The following is a 26,962-nucleotide window of genomic DNA, read 5'->3' as shown; positions in this document are numbered from 1 at the left end:
GTGGCAGGGGGGTTGGAACTAGATGACCTTAAGGTCCTTTCCAAACCTAACTATTCTGTGATTCTATGATTCTATGATTCTATATACTGAGCATGATGTGCTGAGGTATGGAATACCCCTTTAGCTAGTTTGGGTCAGGTGTCCTGTCTCTGCTTCTTGTTCCCTCCTGGCTTCTCATGCTCCTTCTCACTGGCAGAGCACGAGAGACTGAAAAGTCCTTGATCGGGGTAAGCATTACTTAGCAACAACTAAAACACTGGTGTGTTATCAGCATTGTTCTCAGACTGAAGCCAAAACACAGCACTGCACCAGCTACTAGGAGGGAGAAAAATAACTCTTACAGCTGAACACAGCACACTGGGTTTTACAGCTGGGAGTGCTATCCTAACAAATGCCTTCCCACCTTCTCCCACAAACAGAGTGAGCAAGGAGATCAGCGAAGAGTCACTGATTGTTGCTTCTTCTTAGATTGTTATTGTATTTTTATCCAATGACTTTGGATGAATATAAAAGTAAATGCCTTTACCAAAGTGACATTCCTCCATTTGTTTAGATGGAAGATAGATACCTTGCTTCAAAGTGTTCACAGTGTTAAACAGAAGCAGAGAGCATCCCTAATCTGTTCTAGTTAAGACATTGGCATTTTTCTGAGATAAGGAGAGTCTGTCACCCAGACTGAGATTTAAATAAAACCTATTTTTCCCACAGAACTTTGCGTTTGGAGGCCTGCTTAACAGAGGGAGAAGAAGGGTTATGGCAGCTGTTGATTGTATGTGCCATGGAAACTTGTTACAGAAAAGACTCTTCAGGATATCCCCATCAGGTTATTGAGCTATCTCAATATATGAATGCACAAAACCAGAACATGAACTCTAGAGAGTCTGAGATTCATGCTTTCATACTTACTTAAAGATCACCTAATTTTCAACAAAATTATTTCTATCTGTCCTTTCTCCATCTTTAACAATGGAAACAATTGGTGCTAGGAATGAGCATGTTAAAATAAAAAGTTTATTAAGAGAACTGTCAGGGCTATCCTTCCAAAGTAGTTACACTGCCTACCTTTATCTGATTTTAATCTTTCATGTTATTTTATCAGAGCCTGATAATTAAATATTGTTGGACTTAATCATTAGAGTAAATTCTATGTATAGATAAGAACGTGCACATACACATACAAAAATTCTTGGATTAAATATAAATACCATGGAAAATCAAAGACCTTTGGGTAGCACAGAAATGAATAAAACAAAGTATAAGTCTCAATAAAAGGTCTTGAAGATTCTAAGAAATTTAACAAGAAACATCCTAGGAACAGGAATTTAGGCAGGTAATTGCATTACTCTATTGTTCCATCACAGTGGCAATTAGCCCATAATTACTGTGTTACTCTATCAAAGGATGCTTGTTTTAAACAAAATTTCTCTAAGATCTTTCTTGCTCATGTTCATTTCTTTGTTCCATACAAAAGAAAGGCTGGAATTGATCCCATCTTCATTCACTGGACTTTTGCCTTGTTTTGCAAGTTGTGCCTAACTTTTTGCAGAACAAAATAAACTTCCCTGAGGTTGTGTTGATAGAAAAATTACTTTGTCACATGATATCTACAATGTAATTTTAAATGGCCATACATCCTCACTATATCAGCAACACCAGAGCTCACAGAAGTCTCATAAAGTCTGTATAAAAAGCAAATGTTGTTTACTTAAATCAGAAAGACGATTCTAACCAGATCTTTTTATTAACAATCAACACTATAAAACCCACTTAGTCCGATAAAAAAATTCATATAATGTAACAAAATGGTAAAGAAATTCGTAATACTTGGTGTGCAATGTTTTCCCCAAAAGCTTGGGGCATTGATTTATTTACAAGCTCATACGCTTGCTCTGATATTTTATAGATTCCACTCAGCACAGACTTAAAATTTGCCAGTTACATTTGAATTTCCATCAACACCATTTGTCTGGTTGGTCTTTAGTGATTTTAAAAGGATAAAGCTTAGCTTAGCTCTAAACTCTATTAGGCATACTGCAGCAGAGTACTGATGAACCATAGGGTGAAACAGTAATTCTCTTGTTTTGGCCTTTCCCTGAATTGGCATTGACCAACAACTAGGAAAAAAATGGTACTGCAAAGTTGGTCTTGAAGCAGTCAGTTCTTTTCTTTCTGAGCTTCAGTTTAAGCTACATGGGTCTGAACTAGCCTGTCTTGAGACAGCAAGTCTAGTAGCTCCCAGGCAGCAGTAGATATTTTACCACTCTAGACTTAGTCAATTTTTTAGTATTTTCAGATTCAGAATAGTAGGATTGAACCTTTAAAATAAACTCTGAATAACTACTAGGATGTAATTTGTCTCCCTTAGAAAAGATGATGTTTCAGCGTAGAGTTGTTCTTGGATGTTCTTGAAGGAGGCAAAGGAAAGGATGTTAAAAATAAAAGGCAACTCCTTCCAGCCAAAAGTCAAGGAGCAGTTTCAGAACTATATCTCCTGTCTTCCCACTTGCACACAGCAGGGAAATGCTGAAGATTGAGGAAAGCAGTGGAAACACAGCTCAGATTTACAAAATTGGGCAGGAAAAGCAAATTCATCTTCAAATAAGTGAGAACATGTCTACTTTATCTGTATACAGTGGAATGAAAACCACAACAGCTAAGCGTTAGCAAGTAAATTAAAAGTAGGAGTAATGCATATAGTAAGTTTTGAAGAATCTGATGACATATTTATGAAATTCAAAAATCACTATGAGGAGTATAGCAGCTGATAGCATTCATTTAGAGACTCATAGCTTTCCTAGTTGACGTACTAAAGAAGAAACAGCACATTTTAAGAAAATTGCAACTGTTACCTCTTATCTAACGTGGCTGTTAGAAACTCCCTCTGCATTTTTTCCTGTGTGATATTATAGCAATGGCAGCTTGGGATCTATACACACAGGTGGTGAGGAAGAACTCTCTTAAACATGTTTTGCTTTTCACCATTCCTACTGTGTGACATAACTTGACTATCTGGAGACCCTTGAAATCAAAGGTATATTGTGTAGAAAGAGTAGTTCTAAAAATATTACATAAAAAAAATACAGGGCAGCCTGAAAAGGCATTTCAAATATACACTAGAAATTTTTCCTTTTGAAGTGATTATATCACCTGGAATTATTCTTTCAAACATATACAGCTTAGCCATGTTCACATAATGTTTGATGAATTTAACAGATGAACTAAAGATAATCCCAAAGACCATTTCTGAAACACGCAGTTATGAAGATTGCAATATAGAGAATGAGATATTAAAAATATCTAAGAAATAAGTGCAATCATAAATCCAGATGAAAAAGTTGTGTGCTAAATATTATTAAAAGTGTAGGAGATGATTTCTGCTTCAATGCTTGCATGTAGAGCACCTGATCTTAGAATTTCAATTTATTTATTTATTTTTGCTAGAACTAGTAAGAGGTCTGTAGGATTCCCAGAATTTAATGTTAACTACTTTTTTCTCTAACTTTTTTCTGTGAGTCGTTAGAGGTCACTCAGTCCTTCATTTACAGCAGTCCCTCAATGAAATAGCCAAGAAGTTATACCCAGCTTTGCTGGTGAGCAATGCGTGCTTTGTCTCTACATAAACAAAAAAACATACTAGCTTACTGCAAACATTAACAGCCATCCTTAAGAGATGTAGAGTACCATCTTAATTACCTCAGTGTGCATGGAGTAAAGTATTTTCATGAGTTAAGGTCAAACTTTATCATTGTGACACTGCTAAAAATTTGTGCACAAATCTCCATGACTGGAATTCATAAATGTGAGTAATGGCATAAGATTCTTAACCGTTAAATAGAGAGAAACAGGAGTCTTGAAGTAGGATTTAAAATATTCAACATGATGAATGGAGAGGGCCACATCAAAGCTTGCCTTTGGGAAATGCTGACTCCAAATTCCCACCTCCTTTTGTCTCTCCCTGCAGACTAAAATGTCTCTCTCTGCCACCTGGTCATTCCACATGGCTGGCAGGAAGGAATCCCAAATTCTGATCCTTTGTCAAGGGAGGGGTTGTTAATTTTGATGGAAAGGGTCATTGATTAAAATGGAGGCATGAGGACCAGAAACCTGCAACCAGATTTTCCTATTCTAAGCCCTCTCCTCACTGTATTTCCATTCTTTCCTAACTTCAATAGGAGCAGAGGGCACCTATATCTCAGCCCTTCTTCTAACCCACTACTCATCACTTCCACCTGGTGTGTGGGAATACGTTTACACAGATACACGTGGACAAACACAAGCTCCAACTGACTGTCCTCCATGTTAGACATGTGAAAGGCATCTTTGTTTTTAAAACCCGTATGACTGCCGTTATTTTGTCCTCTAGTTTTGAAATGTCTGAGGTTGAAGAAGACTTTAACTTTTAACTTGCATCTCCCATTTGGTTCACACTTGCATCTAAATTTTAGATAGCTTCAGTCTGTGAAATGAAACTCACTCCTAAAGATGCTGAATTTGTTAGAGTTTTATGAATTACTGTGTTAGTCAACCATATTCCATTTGTAATGACATTTACGTGATCAAGTCCCTGTGTGAACCAAAGCCCACTGGACTGCAACCATTTAGAACAACCCAGTAAGAGATTACCCTCAGGTTACTCTTTTAATTCTAGACCTTAATTGTAATAATATTAAGTAATATACTGCCCACCCGAAAAAAAAAAAAAAAACCCAAAACCAAACACACTCAAAATGAGATACCAGCTCTATTTTAAGTTCAGTGTTTTTTTCTCAAAAATGTTTTTCTTGTTTATTTGGTCATGAGAAATCATTTGTTTATCAATGAATAAAACATAATTTCAACCAAAATAATGTAGTTGGCTCCTTGTAAAGTTTCCCAATGTGCATTTTCTCGAGCATATTACAAAGTTGCAGGGAGTCCCCCAGTAGTAACTGTTGTCTCTGAATAGCAAAAGCACCTCTCTAATAAAGACATCTTCCAAATATCTAATGATAGATAACTTGTTGTGGACAGGAGACAAATTTAAATAATCACTCTAGAGAAAAACTGTTGTTTCTGAGGTTGAGGCTAAAATATCTGCCAAAATCCTGTTAAATATGGAACTAAACATAATGTGGTAACTATGTGGGAAGCTTAGCCCTGGTATTGCATAGAGAGAAACTTCCCTTGTGTGTGCTAATTTGCAGATTCAGTGGAAAGACCATCTCTTTATTGGAGATAGAGTATGAGCCATCTGCAGTGAGTGGGAAGATCCCTGTGAGTTCGAACTGTTTTAACTGGGTTGCAGAGTTGAAGGATGATAGTCGGTGCTTTTGACCAGATAAAAGATAGATTGGACACCCATTTGTACCCTTTTTTATTTGCTAGGAAATAAAGATTCTTCTTAAACATGATACTTTTTCAGGGAAAAAATGTTTTATCTAGATTTCATTAGGGCAGTACATACTCTCCTTATGAAAACAAACAAAACTAAACCAAATCCCTGTATTTCATCATAAATCAAGATTGGTTAACTAACAAGAACTTAACACCAGATGAAGTAAGTAATCATTAGAAGTCAATTAGAAGCCATTTTCAAAGAAAGGAAAATATTTTGGAGAAACTGAAGAAACTAAATAGGGTGGAAGATGACAAAAAATTAGTCACCACTATTCTCAAAATTTCAAGCTATTGTTAAGCCATTTATCCAAATTGCAAGAACAGTTCACTGCCTTTGTCATTGTTCATCCTTAAAGGACAGATGTAGCAGTACTAAAGAGAAAAAGAAAGGGAATGTCACAGTGTCTGACTGGGGAAAACCTGTATTAGCAACCATAAAAACCTAACAATATTAATTTTTTCCCTCTCCTAACTTTAGTCCAAACATGAGAAACAGTGTGTGTGGGAAATTCTCAGACTTTATTTAATCTTATTGTATTCCTAATAGAGTTTGTAACTCTGCAAACAGTAGGCATGACGGTTCTTCAAACTGTCAATCCCTGCCCCCCCGAATAACACAGTAAGTAGCTCTGACAACTTGAACAGATTTTTAATTTGGCTTTTAATATTCTTGCTGCCAGAACATGAAAATAATTTCTTTTCACAATTCCTTAAGAAAAGTGTAAGATGAGATGACCTCTGTATTTCTTTGTTGCTCTGTAGCAATGATTCACTGCTATAATTATTAAATTTGACATTACTGTAACTATACCCATTCTCCTGTTGAGACAAGTGAAATACGCCCAACAAAAAATATTGATTTAATATATCCAGAGTAAGAACACATAACTTCCAATTTTAAAGATAAAGTAGTAATGCAAAATACAATAATAAACGCATATGACCATTTTTCCGTTCGAATTGTTTCAGTACAGCTGGTCTATGGGACAACAAACACTACATAGAAGAGTGATCCTTCCCTGGGATGGCACACTGTTTACAGAAAAGCTTGTTTTCTCTTTAAGAACTTGTGCTAATTTTAGCTTCTGTTTGAACCACGCATACCTGACATGTCAAAGAAGAAAAATCTGTTTATTCTGGACAGCGAACAAGCAAACATAACCTAGCCATGAATAAGAAACATAGCTACACATTACAGCAAACTATACAATAGTCTAGTGAGCCTTGTTGTTGTACTGAATGTGGATTTATACAAATAATACAACAAATTTTCTTCTTCTAGGTTAAATTTCTTTAGTAATTGACTAAAGAGCTCTACTCATTGGGAACAAGGTATAGTCAGCAGAGGTAGTTAAAAGATACCCAGATTTTTTGGCTGACGTATTTTTTCCTACCATAAGGCAAATAGCTTGTCATACCACTGCATGCAGACAAATGGTGCTTTGTCACAGTTTACAAAAAATGTTTAAAAATATGTTTATCCTGGACAGCGAACAAGCAAACATATGTTTCTACTACTTGAAATACATGCTACAGAAGCCACAGAAACAGTCACTGTGGCAGTGTGAGCTGCTAGGTTTGCATCTGATGTCAGTAACATAGTGGTGATGGAGAGGAAACATATGGCAACACTGATTTCACTGCTAACAGTGACAGAAACATATTTAAAGGCTACTATCACAATGATGTGTTGAACAGAAATAATTCCCGCTACTCTAATCTCTCACCGAACACAGCACAGAAGAGACACATTAATCCGATACCACCATTTTCTGTTAAAACTCTTTATCAACACAATACTTATTAAAATACAATCACTCACCATTTTTTTATGAAAATCTGAAATTAAATTTTTCAGCAGTTAGATTAATTACTTTTTATGTAAATGAAAGGTTAAAATCTTGCTACAGAGAAAAAATAATAAAATCTCACTCTTCCACCAGCTGTATAAATGCTAAGATTTCCTGTTGCTACTGAAACTACCACTTTTGCCCTGATTGATGGCCATATAATACATAATACATTAATGTAGAAAGTATAGGGTCTCTATTAATTTCAAACTTGAAATAACTAGAGATAATAAATGTTTTAGACAGGCATATAAACACTGAACATATACTAAGATGATAATGCAAATTGTTTTGATAACATTGAAGACGGATGAACTTCTTAAAAAATAAAATACATAATTAGAACTTGTCTGAACATTTGCCCAGGACACAGGCAAAGCCAGGGTTAGAGAAATTTGGTTAACTTAAGATGTAACTTAAAATGTAAAACTATTTTTTTCCCCTACTCAACTACAATTCCTCAGTTTGGCTGAACCCGACAGCAGAAATGCCAAAATTTATTTTCAAGGTATTTTTCAGCATGGAAATACAGGGACCCTCCAGAGAAACTCATATTTTAAAAGTTTCTAAGGTTTATATAAGTAATCAGACCTTCTGCTGCTTATCTGTACTGAATTGCTAAACCTTGTGATGTTTGTGTATTTTTATTTAAGGATCTGTTTTGCAGCCATTGAAGCTAGTAGAAAAATTCAGTGAACACTGGTTTGAAATGCTATTTATCTGTAAACTGATTAATCCTTTTTGAAAATACAGTAAAAGAGACCCACACAACTCCAGTAAAATTAAACTTAATAGTTGTTCCAAAATGTGCTTGAAGTTCCATGAAGATATATTGTAATAGTGAATTTAGACATTAGTTGTACTGAGGGTGACATTAATTACCCACTGACATACACATAGGTTGTACATTATCCTAATTAACTGGTTTAGATAAAGTAGAAATGGAAAACTTCATGTATCAGCATGCTGTTCATGCTTACTTTTACCCTGATGACTGCTGAAGAGATACTAGTTTCTTGTTACCCCACAATGTCATTGAAAATATCATTTGGAAGCCATAGTAAAATATTTATCACACAGTTTACTTAACTGAGATTAATTAATCATAAGTAACCATAAAAGTTACAAATATTATAGGAAGACCTATGTTAAAAATCTCCCTGAGATATGCTGGTTATTGGAAATTAATGTGTTTAAACAGTATATAATCATTGTGGTTTGGGCTATGTGTTAGAGATTTTATTTTTATTTTTTTTTTGGTGGAGCTTTTAATTGGATTGTTTCTTTTTAAAGACTATTCTGGAATTATGACTGAAATTAACTATAGTTGTGCTTTAAGAAGGTTAAGTACTACGAGTACATCTCTACTGCTGAATTATTCTAATTAAAACTTTGCTATGTTGTATGTTGTTCCTTGCAGTTACAAGAAGAAATCTTTTAAGACAGTGTTTAAATGCATGATTTCTTTTCCATTTACAGAGATGCAAAAGAAAATACAGCTAATTGCAGTTTCGTTTTTTCCCCTGTATTTGCCTGAAGCCATGATATCAGTAAAACCTATTTAAGGATGTTTGTTATTAATTTAGAAATATTTTTTTTCAAAATAGAGTTTAAAAATTCTAACCCCTTAACATAAAAAAAAAGCATTATATTTGAACTCAGCAATTACATATACTCATTTCTGAAGTGCTGGAATAACAAACTACTACAGTTATTACATGAAAATTAGGAGTTACATTCATAGGTAAGCTTTTTTTTCATTAGAAAGTCACTGTTACTGAACTGCATGAATTTTGTACGTGCTTAACTCCTCAGATTCCATAGATTATGGTTGGGTTTTTTGCTGTTGGATTGTTTGTTTTTTTTCTTTTTTAAATTAACAAACAATATTGTGACTTTCTAAGTGGAGATAGATAGCTTTTTCTTTTAGCTGAATACTAGCTCCACATTGTTTTCTTAATTGTGGAGGTTCAGTCAAATGTTTGTACAGCTTGGCAGAGGCCTGAACAGTCTACCTGAAACAAGTCACTATCCCAAGGATTCAGACTATCTTTCAGAGCAGAAATTGATGTGATTTTTAAAATGATACTGGCTCCTTCTTTAATATTAAACTGTTTCTCTAAAGTTCCATGGTAATGATAACATCGCAGGTCACAAATCAGGCAGTGAGATAAGTAACCCTCAAGCAAGCCTGCTTTGCAGGAAAACCAGATCAAGAGCATATAGTATGACAAAATATTCATTTTGCTATAAGAGCAAGTGGTAAGAATCAGATAGGAGACAAGCAGAAATATAAGAACCAAAACAAGGACCGGCACTGAGACAATGTCTTCAGATTCCAAAGACTTTGCATAAACCAAAATGGGACAGTGTCACTGAAGTCACCTGTTCCAAAACAGTCACTGAGGCTAAAGTAACTCCTATATAGAAACAGCTTTTTTATTCACTTTATGGAAATATTTGCAACTCTACACAATGAAAATAAAATGCTGTCATTCTGCTCAGTAATCATGCCTGCTTCACGCAGGCTTATATTGTGTGTAACGGCTAAATCTGTTGGCTATAAAAAATCCCCGAAACAATGATAGTTACACTAGTTCACAGAATTCCTGACTTGAAATATGAGTACTGAACATTCTCTGTATTTTTCAAATTGAATATTAAATGAGGTGTAGTCTGTAATCACCATTAAGAAATTATTAAAATATTGAATTGGAGGTAACATCTAGATTGAGTAATCTTTCCCCCATGTTTCCACTGGCACAACAGTTATTACACAGGAACTGTGTAAGGTATCTTTAAAATACCATAGAATCATAGAATTGTTAAGTTGGAAAAGATCTTTATGACTATCAAGTCCAACCATTAGTCTTACACTGCCAAGTCCACAACTAAACCATGTCCCTAAGTGCCATGTCTACATTTCTTTTAAATACCTCCAGGAATGGTGACGCCACCATTTCCCTGGGAAGCCTGTTCCAGTGCTTGACAACCCTTTTGTGGAAGAAATTTTTCCTAATATCCAGTTTAAACCTCCCCTGGTGCAACTTGAGTCCATTTCCTCTTGTCCTATCACTTGTTACTTGGAAAAAGAGACCAACACCCACCTCACTGCAACTTTCTTTCAAGTCATTCTAGAGAGCAATAAGGTCTCCCTGGAGCCTCCTTTTTTCCAGGCTAAACAATTCCATTTCTCTCAGCCACCCCCCATAAGACACTAAACAATTCATGAGCTTTGTTGCCCTTCTTTGGACATTCTCCAGCAATCTATGGTGGGCTTTTTTTCTCTTTTTGAGGAGGTTGTATTTAAGGAAATGAATCATTATTGATAGAAGTGGAAATAGTCTGCAGTTAATTCTTCATATTTTTTTTTGTATGTCTATACTTTATTATGTGCTAACAGTGCAATCTTCTTTTACAGTTGTGCTTCTTTGGGCATTTGAAGAGTCTGGTTATGAATTTTTTCCAGTGTTAATGACCTAATAACCCTCTCAAATCACACTACAGTGTTGTTATAATGTGGCTGGAAAGGAATGAGTTTGCAGCTGCCAACAGACTATGATTGAAAGAAATAATGAATAACACATTAAAATAAATACTTTGGGTTCTGCACGAGATTTTCAAGATTTATGATGGGATTCATGTCAAGAGATGTGTGTTCTTCTCTGGGTGAATCCCAGAGGAAAATGCAGGTATGTTTTGGGGGGACATTATTTTCAAAGCAAAATATTAATTAACATTTGCATTCACTTGCCTATGTTTCAACCTCTTAAATCCTGATGAATAAGCCAGTTCACAATTTATGAATTTCTACAAATTAAATTAATGGGCTAATATAGTAGCTGTGTACTCAGATTCACGACATCAGTGAACAGTAAGGGATGTTGAAGATGAGATGACAGGAAATTACTTTGGAGATGTCTTTGTGGAGATGACAGGAAATGCAGTCATTTCCAAATACAGAAACAATGTAAGGTGACATAATTGACAAGGTAGTCTCTTTCTGACCATGTTTGGGGTTTTATTTTCTTACATTTTGATGTTGCCTTAAAGACTGTGCAATGGTAATGAAACAAGAGTGACACGACCTTTGGTGAGAGCTTTAGTGGTCATACCTCAGCAAAGTACTTAGTATGTGCTTAAAAAACAACCTGAAAAAAAGGTGCCTAAGTGCATTTCTGAATGAGGGCCTAAGTACAATTAAAAATAAAAATAAAAATGAGAGGAGGGGAAAGAGGAGATAAAAGAGATGGGGAAGAGGAAGGAAAGGTGGTTGTTACTCATCCAGTATAATTCACACCAGCAATATGAAAATTAGTTTTTTTATTAAAGGTTTATGGTACTGAAACACCTGGCTTGATTGCTTTACTCATTGGCTGTATCATACATCATGCTATACTTATCCTCTGGCCTTTTATCTCCATTATTATACTAAGGTTAGGCTTTCATTATAAGGGCATGTATCTAGGAAAAGGTAACAAATTTTAAAAGTGACTGATGCAATGAGAGTTTCTGTGAAATGTTTATAGTTATTTGAAAAATAAATATTGGCTTCACTGTTTACTCGGTTTTCTTACTGCAAAATTAAGTTTAAAAAAAATGCCAAAATGAGTTATGTGACACTAAGACCTCTGTAGAAAAATATAAACAGACTGTTAAAACATATTTCAACTCCCTTGGCGTCTTTCGTGGCCGATAAACAGTCACATATGAGTGAAAGGTTCACTGACTGTCACCCATTTATGACCCAAGTTCTTTGCTGGTGCCACACTGACCAGGCTAACAGGGATCAGCATGTCTTACATGCTTTTTTGCCCCTAAAATTTCAGGTCATGACCTGTGATTCAAAATAATGACTTCTTTGGTTTAAATGGCATTGAGATTGGTACAAAATGGTTTTACTTCAATGCAATTGAATTATAACACTAAATAAAAGAAAATAGAACACAAACACTGCACGTGCACTTGAGTCAAGTGTGGTGAGCACTGACTTAAAATTGAAAACACTTCAGCCTCTTGTACCTGATTAAAGAGAAGACTGAAGACTAGACCCTCTATGGCACCAGGCACTCAGTTATCTTTTTTTAATTAGGCTTCCATTGTTACTGAGTACCTCATTCTTCCATGATAAAGAAGGTATATTTAAACTTTGCACATCAAACAAACAATAAAAAGTACACTTCATCAGATAGCACAGTATTTTCATGCTCTGATGTTGAAAGTTGTTATCTGTTTGTAGGTTTATGTAAATTAGGAGTATATACCTCTTCTTTGTGCTCTAACTCATCCACTGCATTGCTGTGAACCAAATAAGGAATAATATCACTTCTTGTTACTGTTACTTTAGAGAGAGACACAGCAAAACCAAGCATGTTTATATTTGACAGGGAACACTCCCCCCCAAAACACCACAACAAAACAACAATGATGTCTTAAAGACTGATGCAACAAATGAGTCTGGAAAAATCTGGGATGATCCCTTTTTGAAATTCTTTCCAAGCCTCACAGGTATGCTTGACTTTTTGATTCATGAATGAAACAAACTCAGAGAAAATACCACATCACTGGTATTCTCCTGAAAATATAGTGAATTATTAAAGTGTTCTCAGAATCACACTCTAAGAACACATGCCAGTAGAGCTGTTAAAGACAAAAGGGAAAAAAAACCCCAAGCAAACTGGAGTTGGTAATAAACTTCAGAGATTTTAACAAACATACTAGATCAAATAAGGGTCACTCTAAGAATTTCTGCATGTTTTTTTGCAGGCAGATGAAAGCTTTCTCTGTCAGGTCTCTGAGCAGACATGAGCTCATTCTGCCCACACTCCATCCTGGCTGGAAGCTGTACTGTCACAATAAGCACGACACTGAACCTACTCAAGGGCAGAATACATTAGCTTGGGCTTGAAGCCACATTGACAGGTTTACTGAGCTTCTGTTTAGCTCAGAGAGTGGGCAGAGAATGGACATCTCTGTTAGAAACTGTACAGAGGGTCTTTCAGGTCCCATTCTTTGCTTCTGCATTGTGGAGAATTTGAGTTTGAATTTTGGCCAATGGTGAAAATAGTTAGCATTTTGGAAAACTTGCCACAAAGCATTATTTCTTTTATTTGGATATATTGTCATTAACGCTAATTAAATTCATCATAATCTTGTAAACATTTAGTGGTCATGTTTCCTCTGATGGAGATCTTGGTCATCCAGACGAAGACTATAATTTCTCTAATTGAAATCAGAGACACATCTCATTTTTTGTATCCCCATTTCAACCTTTTCTGGGCTGGCATTTGGAAGTGTCAGTTTCTTCAGTTTTGATAAAGGTTATGACCTGTATAGGTTAAATGTTTTGAGCTGGACCTGAATTTGGGTCCCAAAAACGTACTCCACTGCCCAATATCCATGCATAATAGTGAAGAGAATGATATAATAATGAATTCTGAATTAAAAAAACTATTCTAATACAGAGACAGATTACTCATAAAGATAATTTCAACAGGATAAGAGTAGCCACTTTAAATTGGAGAAGCAAAAAAAAAAAAAAAAAGACTATTATCTTATAAAAGCCTGTGCAGCTTTCTTTTAGGTGCCCCATCATGCTCTGTCTGTCCCTGATTGCTGGGGAATAGCTGGTGAAATCTCCACTGAGCTACAATACGTAACAAGTAAGACAACTACTGAGTTCCCACAGATATTTTTTCTGCCCGTATTTACATGTGTTAGGGTTCTCTTGGATGTGTGCCCCTGCAGTAGCCCTGAACAGGGATTTCACTGTGCTGTTCTTGATCTACATGATATTGTTCTCACACAAGTCTACTAAGATTTTTTTTCTGTAGCAGTGCTTACCAGGTAATAATAGCTGAGCTACCAGTGGTAGTTACTCTCTACACTTCATATAGAACTTACTGATCCAAACACTTATCCAGCATGTAGAAGTTATGGTTTCTGTTCACTCAGGAAAAGGAAGGTTTAAAACCACAGAGCTTACCTCTCAATGGTGCCATAACCAGCAACATGTGTCCTGTTGCAAAATATTGCTCAAGATTCATTGAGCCTTAGAGAGAGTACAAGTCTGTAGCAGAATTGTTTGTAGAGTGTTTAGACTTCGGGGGAAGTACTCACTGATTCATAACATATTTGTATAATTTAATTGAACCCTATTTAATTCAAAATAAGACTTAATCCATGGATCAGGAAGTATAATCTTAGAATTCCTTCTCCCACCTTACTAACAAGTGATCTGGTACCTACTCATACACTGAGCAGTGAATTATTCCCTGCGCTATATCAGTTTCATCGATAAGCCTGTTCCCCTGCAAAAAGATTGCTGTTTTTTCTTGGGAATCAGTAACTATGGTCTGGGTTGTCTCTGGCAAGTGACTGTATTAACCTAGGGTCTTTCATTTATTTCCTGACTAAGACAAGGCATTGTCTCCTACCTTCAGGCTGTGGGCTGTGAACTGTCAGCGGATATAAATGGATGCCTTGCTATTTTCAGAATTTCCTAATGGTTAACTCTTGGCAGGTCCATGCTCTGTGTGTTGCCTGATTTGGCTTCTGCCTAAGGAGCTTATCTCTTCCTAGGCATGCACAGAGAATTGAGTGTCTCAGATAGGGTTCTGCAGTCTGTTCCTAGGGCCTATGTTAGCACTGAAAATCTTTATCTCACCTGTCTGATATTTTGTGAATAAGCACTTAAATTCATAAAAGCCAGAGTGATGTTTAAATCTAGTAAACTGTTACAAACCATTTTTTGTTGCCTCAAGTAATCAGTAGTTTGAATTGACATGTTTAGTTTATTGTAGATAAACTTTATGAGAAAATAAGATACTTTTGTTCTTACTCATATATTTTTCTTTTCTTAAAAAATGAATCTAGGAGCCTGGAGGAAGAGATAATGACATGCCCACTATGTCCCCTAGTGATAGCTGAAGTAGAATACATTGGAAAACAAGTTTCTCTCCAGCTATGTGGTTGAAAAGCCCTGAAAAACCAAAGGAAAAAAAAAAGATTCTAGAAACATAAGAACACTATAAAATGTAATTATTAAAAATTTCTTATCAATAACCTGTCAACCCTCCTGGAAGGTGAGTTCTGCAGGTACATAAAAAAAAATATATGGAGAAGAGTTATCCAGTTTTGGTGAAGGAAATACATCAGTCTGGAGAAGGCAATTGAATATTAACCAGTTGAAGGAAAAGGATAGAGAAAAGCGAAATGAAGACAGCAGCAATTTAGAGATGGCTTGAAAGATCTAGTAATGAATATAGGCTAATAGATATCTGCCTTTTATTGGTGCATTAAGTGGATACACAAAAAAGGCTAGGTCGCTGTTGTATCAGACCTATTATGAGTAACACACACTGGAGGCTTTGCTTTTCTCATGGAAAGTGAGGTTGCTGTATAACCAGTGTATACTTTGTAAAATACTTTTCTAAAACATCAAGTAAAGACTTTCCCAGAGTTTATGGAACACCTCTGTTGGTTTCCCTCCATATCCTAGATATTGTAGTAAAAAGCTCTAGCATGTCTGTGACCAAAATAAAACATAAAAATAAATGTTAGGGGCTTTTAATAGTGTTTTTTTTAACAGATAAATCATATTATTTCTGAGCTGACCTTGCATATATGAATGTCATTTCACTTCCGTAAAAAAGAGAGATATTAATTTTGCATGAAATACAGTTAACACCTAAGATTAATTGATTTAGAAAGGTGAGAAAGTTTGTGTTCTTCTAAGTATATTACTCTATCTTAATACGTAGATAGTCTTTACCCTGAAGATTAATAGCAGCATTCATTTTACATAGAACTGTTTAAGACTAATGAGGAAATAAGCCAATACCTAACTTTTTTAGATTAAATAATACATCTTGTTTATGGAATTATTTGTGCCATAACACCTAAAATGAACCACATAATACAATTCCGAATTAAATTTCTCACTTTTAAAGATATTTAAATTATAAGCTAAGAAAAGTAATCATCAATGTCTTTCTGTCACGTGAAAGAGACATTTCAGTGTATGGTAGTACAAGATCTCATTGGTAGTTCTGTAACAGTTTCTAACATTTGGAAAATCAATTATTATGCTTCATATGGACAGATATAGTTTGGTATTGAATGTCGTTTATAGCTGGGTCTGGTACGCCTGGGCTTTCATGGCTGCAAGTTGTGCTCTTTTTTTCACTCTAACATGGCAGACAGTCACCAGATTTTGCAGAGTTCCCAGTCACGAAGTTTCAGAGGGGTAACACTTTGTGGAGGTCCTATTTTGCTTAAGTGATCCTATTTTCTAGCTTTTTGGAGGGAATACAAGCAAAAAATGCTTTGGTGCTGGCAACCACCCCAGCCACTTCCCACAAAATGGGCATGTGGTGGGGGAAAGTGCTCCACTGCTCCCTAATTCACTACCCAAAAGACTTCTCTCCTCCCCTCCTCAGGATCTGCACATCATCCCTCTTTTATCCATTACCATCATTCTCTCCTACTATTCATTTCTTCTCTATTCAGTAGCTCATTTGCAGTAGTAAGTATCATAGAATCACAGAACCATAGAATAGATTGGATTGGAAGGGACCTTTAAAGGTCACTTAGCCCAGCCCTCCCTGCTGTGGGCAGGGATGTCTTCAACTAGACGAGGTTGCTCAGGGCCCCATCCAACCTGGCTTTGAATGTTTCTGGGGATGGGACATCTACCACCTTTCTGGGAAACCTGTTCCAGTTTTTCATCACCCTCATCATAAAAAAGTTTCTTCCTTATATCTAGTCTAAAAGTCCCCCCTTTTACGTTTAAACCATTACCCCATGGCCTATCACAACAGGCCCTACTAAAATATGTGTCTCCATCTTTCTTATAACCCTCCTGTAAGTACTGAAATGCTGCTATGAGGTCTCCCCAGAGCCTTCTCTTCTCCGAGCTAAACAATCCCAACTCTCTCAGCCTTTCTTCATATAGGAGAGGTGCTCCAGCCCTCTGGTCATTTCTGTGAACCCTTCTCTGGACCTTCACTATGAACGAGGTCCATGTCTTTCCTGCATTGAGGACTTCGGAGCTGAAGGCAGTACTCAAGGCAGGGAAAAATCACCTCCCTCAACCTGCTGGCCATGCCTCTTGTGTTGCAGCCCAGTATATAGTTAGCTTTATATATAGAGAGAGAGAGTTATGATAGAAATATATCTCATTATATATATAATATATATCAACTACACATATAAGTATCAACTATATATATATCAATTATATACATATCAACTGTATATACATATATATAGAGTTGATATAGTTGGCACCTGATCCAAGTGCAGGACTTTGCACTTCGGCTTCTTGAACCTCATGAGGTTCACATGGACCCATCTCTTGAGCTTGTTTGCAACCCTCTGGATAGTGTGCTGTCCCTTTGGTGTATCAACCACATCACTCAGCTTGACTGTATCTGCAAATTGGTTAAGTGTGCACTTGATCCCACTGTCTACGTAATTGATAAAGATACTAATCAGCACTGGTCCTAATATTGGTGATCCCTTGTCACCAATCTCCATCTGGACATTGAGTCGTTGATCACTACACTCTGGATGTGACCATCCAACCAGTTCCTCATCCAGTGAATGGCCCAACATCAAATACATGACTCCTCAATTTAAAAAGAAGGATTTTGCAGGGGACTGTGTCAAAGGCCGTATAGAAGTCCAGAGAGATGACATCTATAGCTTTTCCGTTGTCCACTGATGTAGTCACTCCATCATACAAGGCCATCATACAAGTCACTTCCCTGTCCTGCACATGCCTTAGCGTAGCTTCTAGGAGGATGTGTTCCATGATTTTCCTAGGCATAGCAGTGAGGCTGGCAGGTCGGCAGCTCCCAGGGTTCTCGTTTTACCCTTTTTAAAATGGGTACAATGTTTCCCTTTTCCAGTCACCAGGGACTTCACCTGACTGCAATGACTTTTCATGTATCATGGAGAGTGCTTGGCAATAACATCAGCCAATTTTCTCAGGACTCTGAGATGCATCTTGTCAGGTCCCATAGACTCATGTATGTTCATGTTCCTCAGCTGGTCATGAACATGATCTTCTCTTACAGTGGGAGGGACTTTGCTCCCCCAGTCCCTGTCTTGCAGTCCATCTACTTGAAAGGTGTGGGAAGGCAGGTCTCCAATAAAGACTGAGACAAAAAAGGTCTTGAGTACCTCAGCCTTCTCCTTGGCCACTGTTACCAGTTTGCCAGTTGCGTTCATGAGGGAGTACACTTTCTTTACCTTCCTTTTCTGGCTGATGTACCTGTAGAAGCCGTTGTTATTCTTTGCATCGCTTGCCAAATTCAGCTTTGGCAGTGCCTTGGCCTTCTTGACCCCATCCCTACACAATCAGGCAGCTTCTCTATACTCTTACTAGGATACTTGTCCCTGTTTCCACTGCCTGTGCATTTACTTCTTGCCCTTTAGTTTGACCAGCAGGTTTCAACACATCCATGCTGGTCTCTTGTCTTCCTTACTTGATTTCTTACACCTGGGGATTGAGAGCTCTTGTGCTCTTTGGAAACTGTCCTTCAAGGTCTGCCATCTCTGATCTCCTCCCTTGATCCTAAGGGCAGTCTTCCAGGGGGTCCTATTGACTAACTCCTTGATCAGCTGCAGCCTATGCTGCCTCTAATCTTGACGTCACCTATTAGCTCACTTGTGTTGGTGACCAGCAGGTCCAGTACCACATCCCCTCTGGTAGGGCTTACCTGGCTTAAGAATTTATCTTCAGTGATTTCCAGGAATTTCCTGGATTGCCTATAGCTCACCAGGCTAGTTTTCTAGTAGACGTGAGGGTGGTTGAAGTCTACAAGCAGGACAAGAGACTGAGGGTGCAATGCCTCCTGTAGCTGGAGTAAGAAGGCTTTGCCAATAGGTTCCCCTTGATCAGGAAGACTGTAGCAGACAGCAGCCATGAGGTTTTCTTTGCTGCCTTGGCCTCCGATTCTTATCCATCAGTGCTTTCAACCTGCAGTGTCTATTCTTCAGATACAGCTCTTCACACTATCCATTCCTTGACAGAGGGTGATGTTTTTGCCCCTCCTTCCTTGCCTGTCCCTTCTGAAGAGCCTGTAGCCACTGATAGCATCACTCCAGTTATGGGTTTTGTCCTACGAAGTTTCAATAATGGCAACTAGGTCATAGCTTTCTAGCAACACAGCTTCAGACTCCTCTTGTTTATGGTCCATCCTGTGAGCACTTCAGCTGGGCTGTCTGCTATGTCACCTTAGAGGAACACCTCTTAATTTCTTTGAGGTATTTCACTGGTGTTTCACTGTTAGCTCTTATTACCTCAGGACCCCCTGGATCATCTTTGTAAGACTTCAACTGTGTTCCACTATACCCAGTACATCTCACTGCATTCGTCTTGTATTCCTTAACATAGAAGAAGAGAACCTCTGTTCCTGCTTCAGGGTAGTCATGGCTATTGTACAGTGAACTACAAATTAGCTTTATGTAATTAGAGGTGGGAAATGGTCAGCTGTGGATGGATAGTATACACAGGGATTTATATGGATTAAGTTAATTTTTATTATTCATAAACTCCGCAAGTATATTTGCAACAACTTTCATTTGGTCAGAGAAATTTTATATTTAATTTCTGCTTACATTTGGAGATAGTGCATGAACTGCCAGAGCTTTAGTAACAACACTGGCCTGGTTCCAGAAAGACCTCTGGTTAATGAGCATCAGATTGAATCCCTGCACTTCCAGTATTTGGACTTTATGGAATATTACTAGACTGACAGTGTTCTTAAATAGAATAAAGTTATTTCAGCCAGATATTTACATATACATGGAGACATTAAGTCTTTTTTCCATATTATCTATTTTATACCATTGTTCTGTGAAAAAATATTCAATATATTTTCAAATAATGGAAAGTATGCATACAACAGATATGATCCTGTCTCTAATAGGATTTTGCATGGATATTCCCTCTGAAGTAGTTTTGCAAATTGAATTTCAAGCTTCCAAAGAAAACTGAATTACTATGGGCTTAAATTTTTGTATCATGTCTGTTTCTTGAGTTACTTTGTAGTTTTTAAATTTGGCGAGAAAAGTAGCAGGGTCTGGGCACAGGACTGGGTCTCAGAGGATCTGTATTTATTTTCTTGCTTTGCTATGTATTTTCTGTTTGTCTTCCACTGTACTTTTTCCTCTCCACCTGAGAATGGACCCTTTGAAAGTTTACTGTGACACAAGTAACACAGATGAAGCCAAGCAGATGATTCAGAAAAAGTACTCGAAATAAGGAGAAACTGTATTACTTATCACAAATGCATCACTAAAAAGCCTGGGCAATAACAAAAAGCCAAACATTTAAAAATGGGGTTTTCTACACTGAAGAAAATTATAATAGCCTGTTAATGTCCTGCTTCTGTAATAATAATTGTGTGTGGAATATTTTTTAAATTAAAGATGCATCAGCCCAGCTGTCCCTATAAAAGTCATACTCATTTTCATTAGTACAATTTAAAAGACTGTACAAAAAAATATTCTTTCTTTACAGAAAGAAAAGTAAGAAATTTTGATATGAAATTCCAGAATTAGTTCAACAATGGTAATTAAATAAATCAATAGCTTCCACCTTAAAAGAAATCAAAGATCAACATTACATGAAGGCCTCTGTCTCCAGGCTACCTACCTAGTTTGCCTAAGAAAACAGAAAGAAATAGTACTATTGCTGAAACTAAATATACAAACTCTTAAACAAGCAAGAACCAAAAAATCCAGTACTCAGTGAACTAAAACCTCTCTACTATTAGGTCCCCAAAAGGCTAATAATTTTTAGTTTACATTCAATAACTGATCTGGTTTCCCAAAACAAAGGCTGGAGAGACACAGTGTTTTGTAGAGCTTGGAAACTGTGCTGCCTAATATATATGAATCACAAGACCATGTCAGTGGTTTCAAGTGATGTGAATCAATTCAATGTGCCTCTCTCCTGTTTGCAACAAATTCCACTAAATTCTTGCATCTGAAGAACCGTACACCTGATTTTTCTCTACGTAACTGATGTTCTCCTGTCAAACTGTCTCTTGCTTGATCCACTAACAATGTATCTATGCCCTCTTTCTTTTTCTTGTAAGATTCACTAATCTCTTTCTCATTCTAGTTCCAATGTAAAGACAGTTCTCCATAAGCTATCAAAGACCAGCCATCACCTTAAGTCCATGACTCAGTCACAGAAGTTAGGATGCTCCCTGTCCATCATCAGTTTTCACCTATACCTAGAGCAATCCCAAAGTTTTGCTTACCTTAGCAGCACTGCCTTATCTTTTAATCATATTCCTCCATGGATGGGACCAGTGGTAGTGAGTCATGGCAGCAATGGCAAGCTTTTCTAAATAAAAATACTGGAATATGTTGTCATGGGGAGGTGGGGGTGTACTCTCTAATGGTTTTGAGGTGCAAATAGCTCAGTCAATTAAAAATTGCACTTCTCCCATTGTCCATCTCATGCCTTGTTTGGAAATGCTGCTCCTGTATCATGAATAGCAACAACAGATGTGCATGCAGACTGAAACTGCTGCTGTTCAAAATACAGCATCAGTATATCTGTTTTCATTAAATAATGTGTGGGATTATGAAGTGTGGTACCTGAAATCCCAACATGTGGTTACTTTTCTTGTTTAATCTGGAGGGTCTGAGAACAGAGGTCAGAGCAGCAGAGTGTCATACCTATACAGCTCCTAAGAACATAGAACAATGTCAGCTAGGTATCAAGAATCAGCTAGGTAGAGTCTACAAAGGAAAAGAGGAGAGGCTGTATGTCTTCTAGGAGTCTCTTTCAACATACATTTTTGTAGTATATAAAATGTGAATAACTCCTTTGGCTTAAATTAAGAAACACCACACTAAATTGGGTTTGCTAGATTTGACTCTTCTTACTCTATGGAGATTTTACTTGCCATAGTGTAAGAACGACTTGCAAACAGACTGGCAGAAATAGTTTTTATCACATTTACAAACAGCCCTCTGTGTAATCACTTTGTGTAGATTAGAAGCCTAAAGATGTTCTAAAGGAAATTAATTACTTAGATACTTTTATGCTATTGAAGCTTTCACATGTAGTGCAATATTGATTTTCCTATTTCAGTTATCATTATACATTTACTGCTTCAGTATCCATCTTCTCATCTTAACTTTCTTCTATTCAGTCATCACCTGGGATAAATAGATTTTATTCTGCATTCCCAGAAACCCTTTTGGAGCTATCTCATTTTAAAAGAGAAACAAGTATATTTTTAATATACATATGTTCAGCATTATTCTTTTTAATCATAGATTCTTTAGGCTAATAAAAAGTAATAAAGAGAATACAAACAATTCAAGAAAAACCAGAAACCTTCTGAAATCACCAACTGGGAGTTATCCAGACTGAAACGAACTTTGCACACTTTTGGGGCTGGATTTTAGAAAAACAGCATGAAAATTATTTCCCATATTTTCTCAGATACATTTTATCACTTCATGGTATTTGTCTTTTTTTTTTTTTTTAATTTATTATATTCAAACGTAAGACCTGGAACCTTTTATTGTGTGTGTCTTCCAAATGTATGACGTATTCAGATAGCATAAATGAAAGATGTTCCATTTCCTGACCTTTTCCTTTCATTTCAATACCTTCTATTTCAGATCACCTTGATCAACTGCCCAGACCAACTTGGAAAGTTGTCTCTTTACTGGTTATTATTTCTTAGACAACTTGTGTTATTTGAAACTAATGTAGAGTGAAGCCAGCCTATGATTACTTATTTTTGCAAAGCAGCATTTAATGTGGGTCAGTAGCAGAAAATCCTAATAGATTCCAAAATGAGAGAGTATGCTTTTTTGGCAAAATTATTTCAAATTAACAGTAACTAAAGTTTTGAAAAGCTATACTGTTCTGTGTTTGAGGTATTGAAAGCAAACATGGAAAAGGCCTGGCAACTGTGAAGGAAAGGCACTGTGAGCAGGAGGTTGGGAATTGTGACTTTCAACTTCAGAGGAATCGTTTAAATTCTTAATGGCAGCTCCTCAGATAAAGAGAAAACAGCATTCTCTGAAGGGTAGCCAGCTGTTTAAGACTCAATAATCAGGCTTTTATTTGGCCTGCCTTCTGGAGTTGCTTCTATCACAGATAGTGATGCTGGCAAGCAAAATAAAGAGTTTTTATGTAATAGGATGTATTCTTGTAATACTTTCTTAAAGAGCCCAACATAATTTTAGTCTGAAACATGTCTGCTGGACGTAGATCTGTCTGGACTTAAGCACTAGTGCATTTGACAAACATTAAAAAAACCCAGATTTGCATGTGGCTTACTCATCATGATTTCCAGAACTGTCATCTTGTACTCAGTTATATTCTTTTAATATTCAGATATGTTTGAGTAAAAATAAATTCAAAGGGCCAACAGAGATGGACAGAGCCTTTATACCTCTTCATGTTTCCCTCTCTGTTTATTCCAGAGTAAAGTGAATGGAACTGATTCCCTGGTCCCAGACAAAGAAAATTCAGTTGTACTGTAAGGAGGCCACACAGACAGCATAAGCAGAACTCGTTCTACCCTTTAATTGGACTATGGAGTAGGACAGGAACCAAAACTGCATTCATTTGTCCAAGTCAAATTCTTTCCGATTTTTGTGGAAAAATGACTTGAACATGAGTAGTAGAATTTATCACTGTTACTCAGCATGATACTTTTGAGGCCTGTATACTCTCATTTAATTTCTACACTTTTGAAAGACATCTCTTGTATTTTTCTTGTTCAGCAAGAAGAATTCTCATGTATAGCAGTCCACAACAGAGTTCCCAGACTGTTGGAGGTAGGACAGTGCAGCCCTTCCCAAAACTCCTTGCTGTGTTTCATGGGCCTATGATGAGCAGAAATCCTTTAAGCATTTCCAAGTTGCTCTACTATCTTACTGCAAATACAGTCTAGCATTTTGAAATAAAATAAGCAATTCTCTTGCTATTTTGCCATGAATGATCCAAGAAAATAATGATCCTGAAAAGAAATCCTCCTTTAACAAAAGTTAAATTGTCAACATCTTTCCAATTCCTTAGCAAGACATGTTGTCCCTATTCATTCCAGAATAAATGTGAGAAAAAAGACAATTATTAGCAAATTCAACCACCTTAATTCACCCTCTGAGTAATATTCCTTGTGTCTTTTCTGACTTTTATCATAATTTTTAGAGCTATGCTTAACTGTCCTTCAAAATTTTTCCTCAATTGACAAATATTTGTCCCAAGCTTTCCTTACATTTTTTTAATACCTGCTAATGTTTAAGGTCCCAGATCACCCACTTTTACACCGCTGGTTTTGTTTTGTATAAATACTTCTAGCTTCTGTTTTGAGAAATTTCCTTTACTTACATTTATTGATTGTCTAAAAGTGCCTCAGAATGGGTGCTCCACCTTCCCAAAATCTGATGAAAATGCCATGGGCAGTGCCAGTCACAGCACTGCTGGAGGCAATGGAGGACAGAGCTGTTTTCTGTGTGCCATGTGATAGTCCTTGCTTTATGCAGTTTGTAAGCTCATACAGATTGCTTCTAAATGTAGCTTTTGCACTTCTACATTATGCAGTAGTGCCCCCTGACAAACCCTGAAGATTTCTGAGAATCAAGTTACTTGAATTTAAAAATCTGAATACCAACCTAGTTTCACAACCTATGACTTGAATGTTCATTTTTACATGTTCAGTTCTCTCCTAAATCTTATAACTAGATGTGCTGTAATAAATAATTTAAAATGTTTTTTCTGAGCTTCATTTCCTTTCTCCAGAATTTCTCCAGTACTGCTCAGATGAAGAAATGATTTAAGAAAATAACATACAATTAAATCACTAAGGTTATACATATCTCTTGTGTCTCTAAGTTCTTCTTTGAGTTATTGTTTTGGGGTTTGGGGTTTTTTTAATAAACAGATTTAAGTTTCCTACTTTTTCATTTTAAAAAGAAAATATGGGAGAAAAACATTATTGGAAAAAGTTTTAATTTCATGTCTTTTTGGAACCATAATAAATGGCATGCTGCTTCTAATGATGAATCAAGGCTATCTAGTACCTGACACTGTGTTTTGTGTTCATTATCTCCTCACAATAAGATCCAGCATTCTGTTTTTCATCTTCACTTACACTGAATTCTTAGCTTGGAAATATCAGAGGTTTTAATGACATTTTTGGTCTTTTCTTCCCACGTCCATTGTTTCAGTTTTATGCTTCTGAGGTAGAAATCCTTCAAGTTGTAATGAAGAATTCATATTCTTTTTCTATTCAATCAGGTTTGAGTTCTGATAGTCTCAGATGTGCTAAAAGTTATTCAGTTTTTTAACAGTTTTACCAGCCAGCATGATTAATAGATCATCCCTTGTTCTCAGATATGTTATTACATTTACTCTAACTTTTCACCACTGAGAAGTCAGATTTCCATCTTATTCTTACCGTCCCTATTCACTTCTGATGAAAATCAGTATCATATTATTGATTTTTCTTATAGTTAACAAGTGAAAAATGAACAATATTTATCACTCAGAGGAGTCAAAATAATTTCAAGAGATTCTTACCTGTAATTCTGCTTTTCATTTCCTATGTGAAATCTGTCATATTGTGAATATGCCCGGTTTCCTTCCCAGTCCATTAATTCAATTCTTAGAGAATATTGCCTCTGACTTGTTATTGCAAAGATAAATTCATTTCCCAGCCAATGTTCACCTGATGGGCTACCAAAACCCTAGAAAAAAGTTGGCAAAATAACTAGATGTAATTGTTGTAACTGATAGAACTTTTATACAATAATAAAACCTTTGTTATATTTTTCCTATACATATTAATTACTGGTCATAGTTTTCTGTGCTCCAGTTTGATTACCTCTACAATAAGTCTACTAATACATACCATGTAGGAGCGTCAAGAAGTTTAACTAATATTTAAATGGGCAGTTGAGGTTATCAGTTGAAAATCCCTTTCCAATTACAAGATATTAATAGTGCAATGCTATATTTGCACATCCTTCAATGGAATATTGGACATAATCATATTCTACAACACATTTCATGTGGTGTTAAACCTAGTTATCATTAAAACAATTAAGTCAAAACAGAATTCTACTATACAATATAAAAGGTTAAAGAGTTTAAGTTAACCTAGATTATACACTGAATTCAAGTTAGTTGTGGATGATAGCTCATGTCTTAACTTCTAAAGAAGAATGGACCATTCCTTTGCTGTCAAGTTTCTGCCACAACTGAAGGAAGGCTTTTAGTTTAAAATCCTCTTCTGTATGTAAGACTTGCTGGATAAGTGTCCATGAGTGATCCTCAGTCTCAACATTTATATATTTAATTCTTTTGTTTTAACTAGACTACCTGAGCAGATATTTGGTGTTCACTATTACTAGAGGCTTAGAAGATGTGTCACATTTGGCTATGCTGAGCTGAGTACACTAGTTTATGTTTCGAAGAAACATGTCAGCCTTCTGGCTCAGAGAACACCATCAAGTGATACTCATGCAAGAATTGAAATTCAGTAGTCTGTGGTGAGTCTCAGCGAACACTCAAAGTGACATATGGGAGGATATTATTAGCTGGCTTTTCCTTTCCTGAACATTGTTTCATTATACTCTTTCTCAAGTAGATGATTTCCTATGTAAATACTGATTGTAGCTAGTAGTGGTGATATCTTGACATCAGTCTTCCAGTGTGAAGTCCTGCTCCTTAAGCTTTCCCC

The 26,962-nt window shown here is 36.4% G+C and overlaps 1 protein-coding gene across 1 annotated transcript in view; it reads right to left on the bottom strand.

The window, feature by feature from the left end:
- LOC104404437 (angiopoietin-1) overlaps positions 1–25,967 on the bottom strand; it is a gene marked incomplete at its 5' end in the record, with an annotated part of 37,832 nt that extends 11,865 nt beyond the window's left edge. Inside the window, one exon of the mRNA XM_010012869.1 lies at positions 25,801–25,967. Within this exon, the coding sequence (XP_010011171.1) occupies positions 25,801–25,967 (167 nt within the window). The remainder of the gene's footprint in view (positions 1–25,800) is intronic.
- Between the last annotated feature and the right edge of the window lie 995 nt (positions 25,968–26,962).

The sequence above is a fragment of the Nestor notabilis genome, unplaced genomic scaffold (assembly GCF_000696875.1).
Source record: "Nestor notabilis isolate BGI_N333 unplaced genomic scaffold, ASM69687v1 scaffold22380, whole genome shotgun sequence".
Lineage (NCBI taxonomy): Eukaryota > Metazoa > Chordata > Aves > Psittaciformes > Psittacidae > Nestor > Nestor notabilis.
The sequence above is the reverse complement of the archived record's forward strand: the minus strand, read 5'-3'. Positions and strand labels throughout refer to the sequence as shown.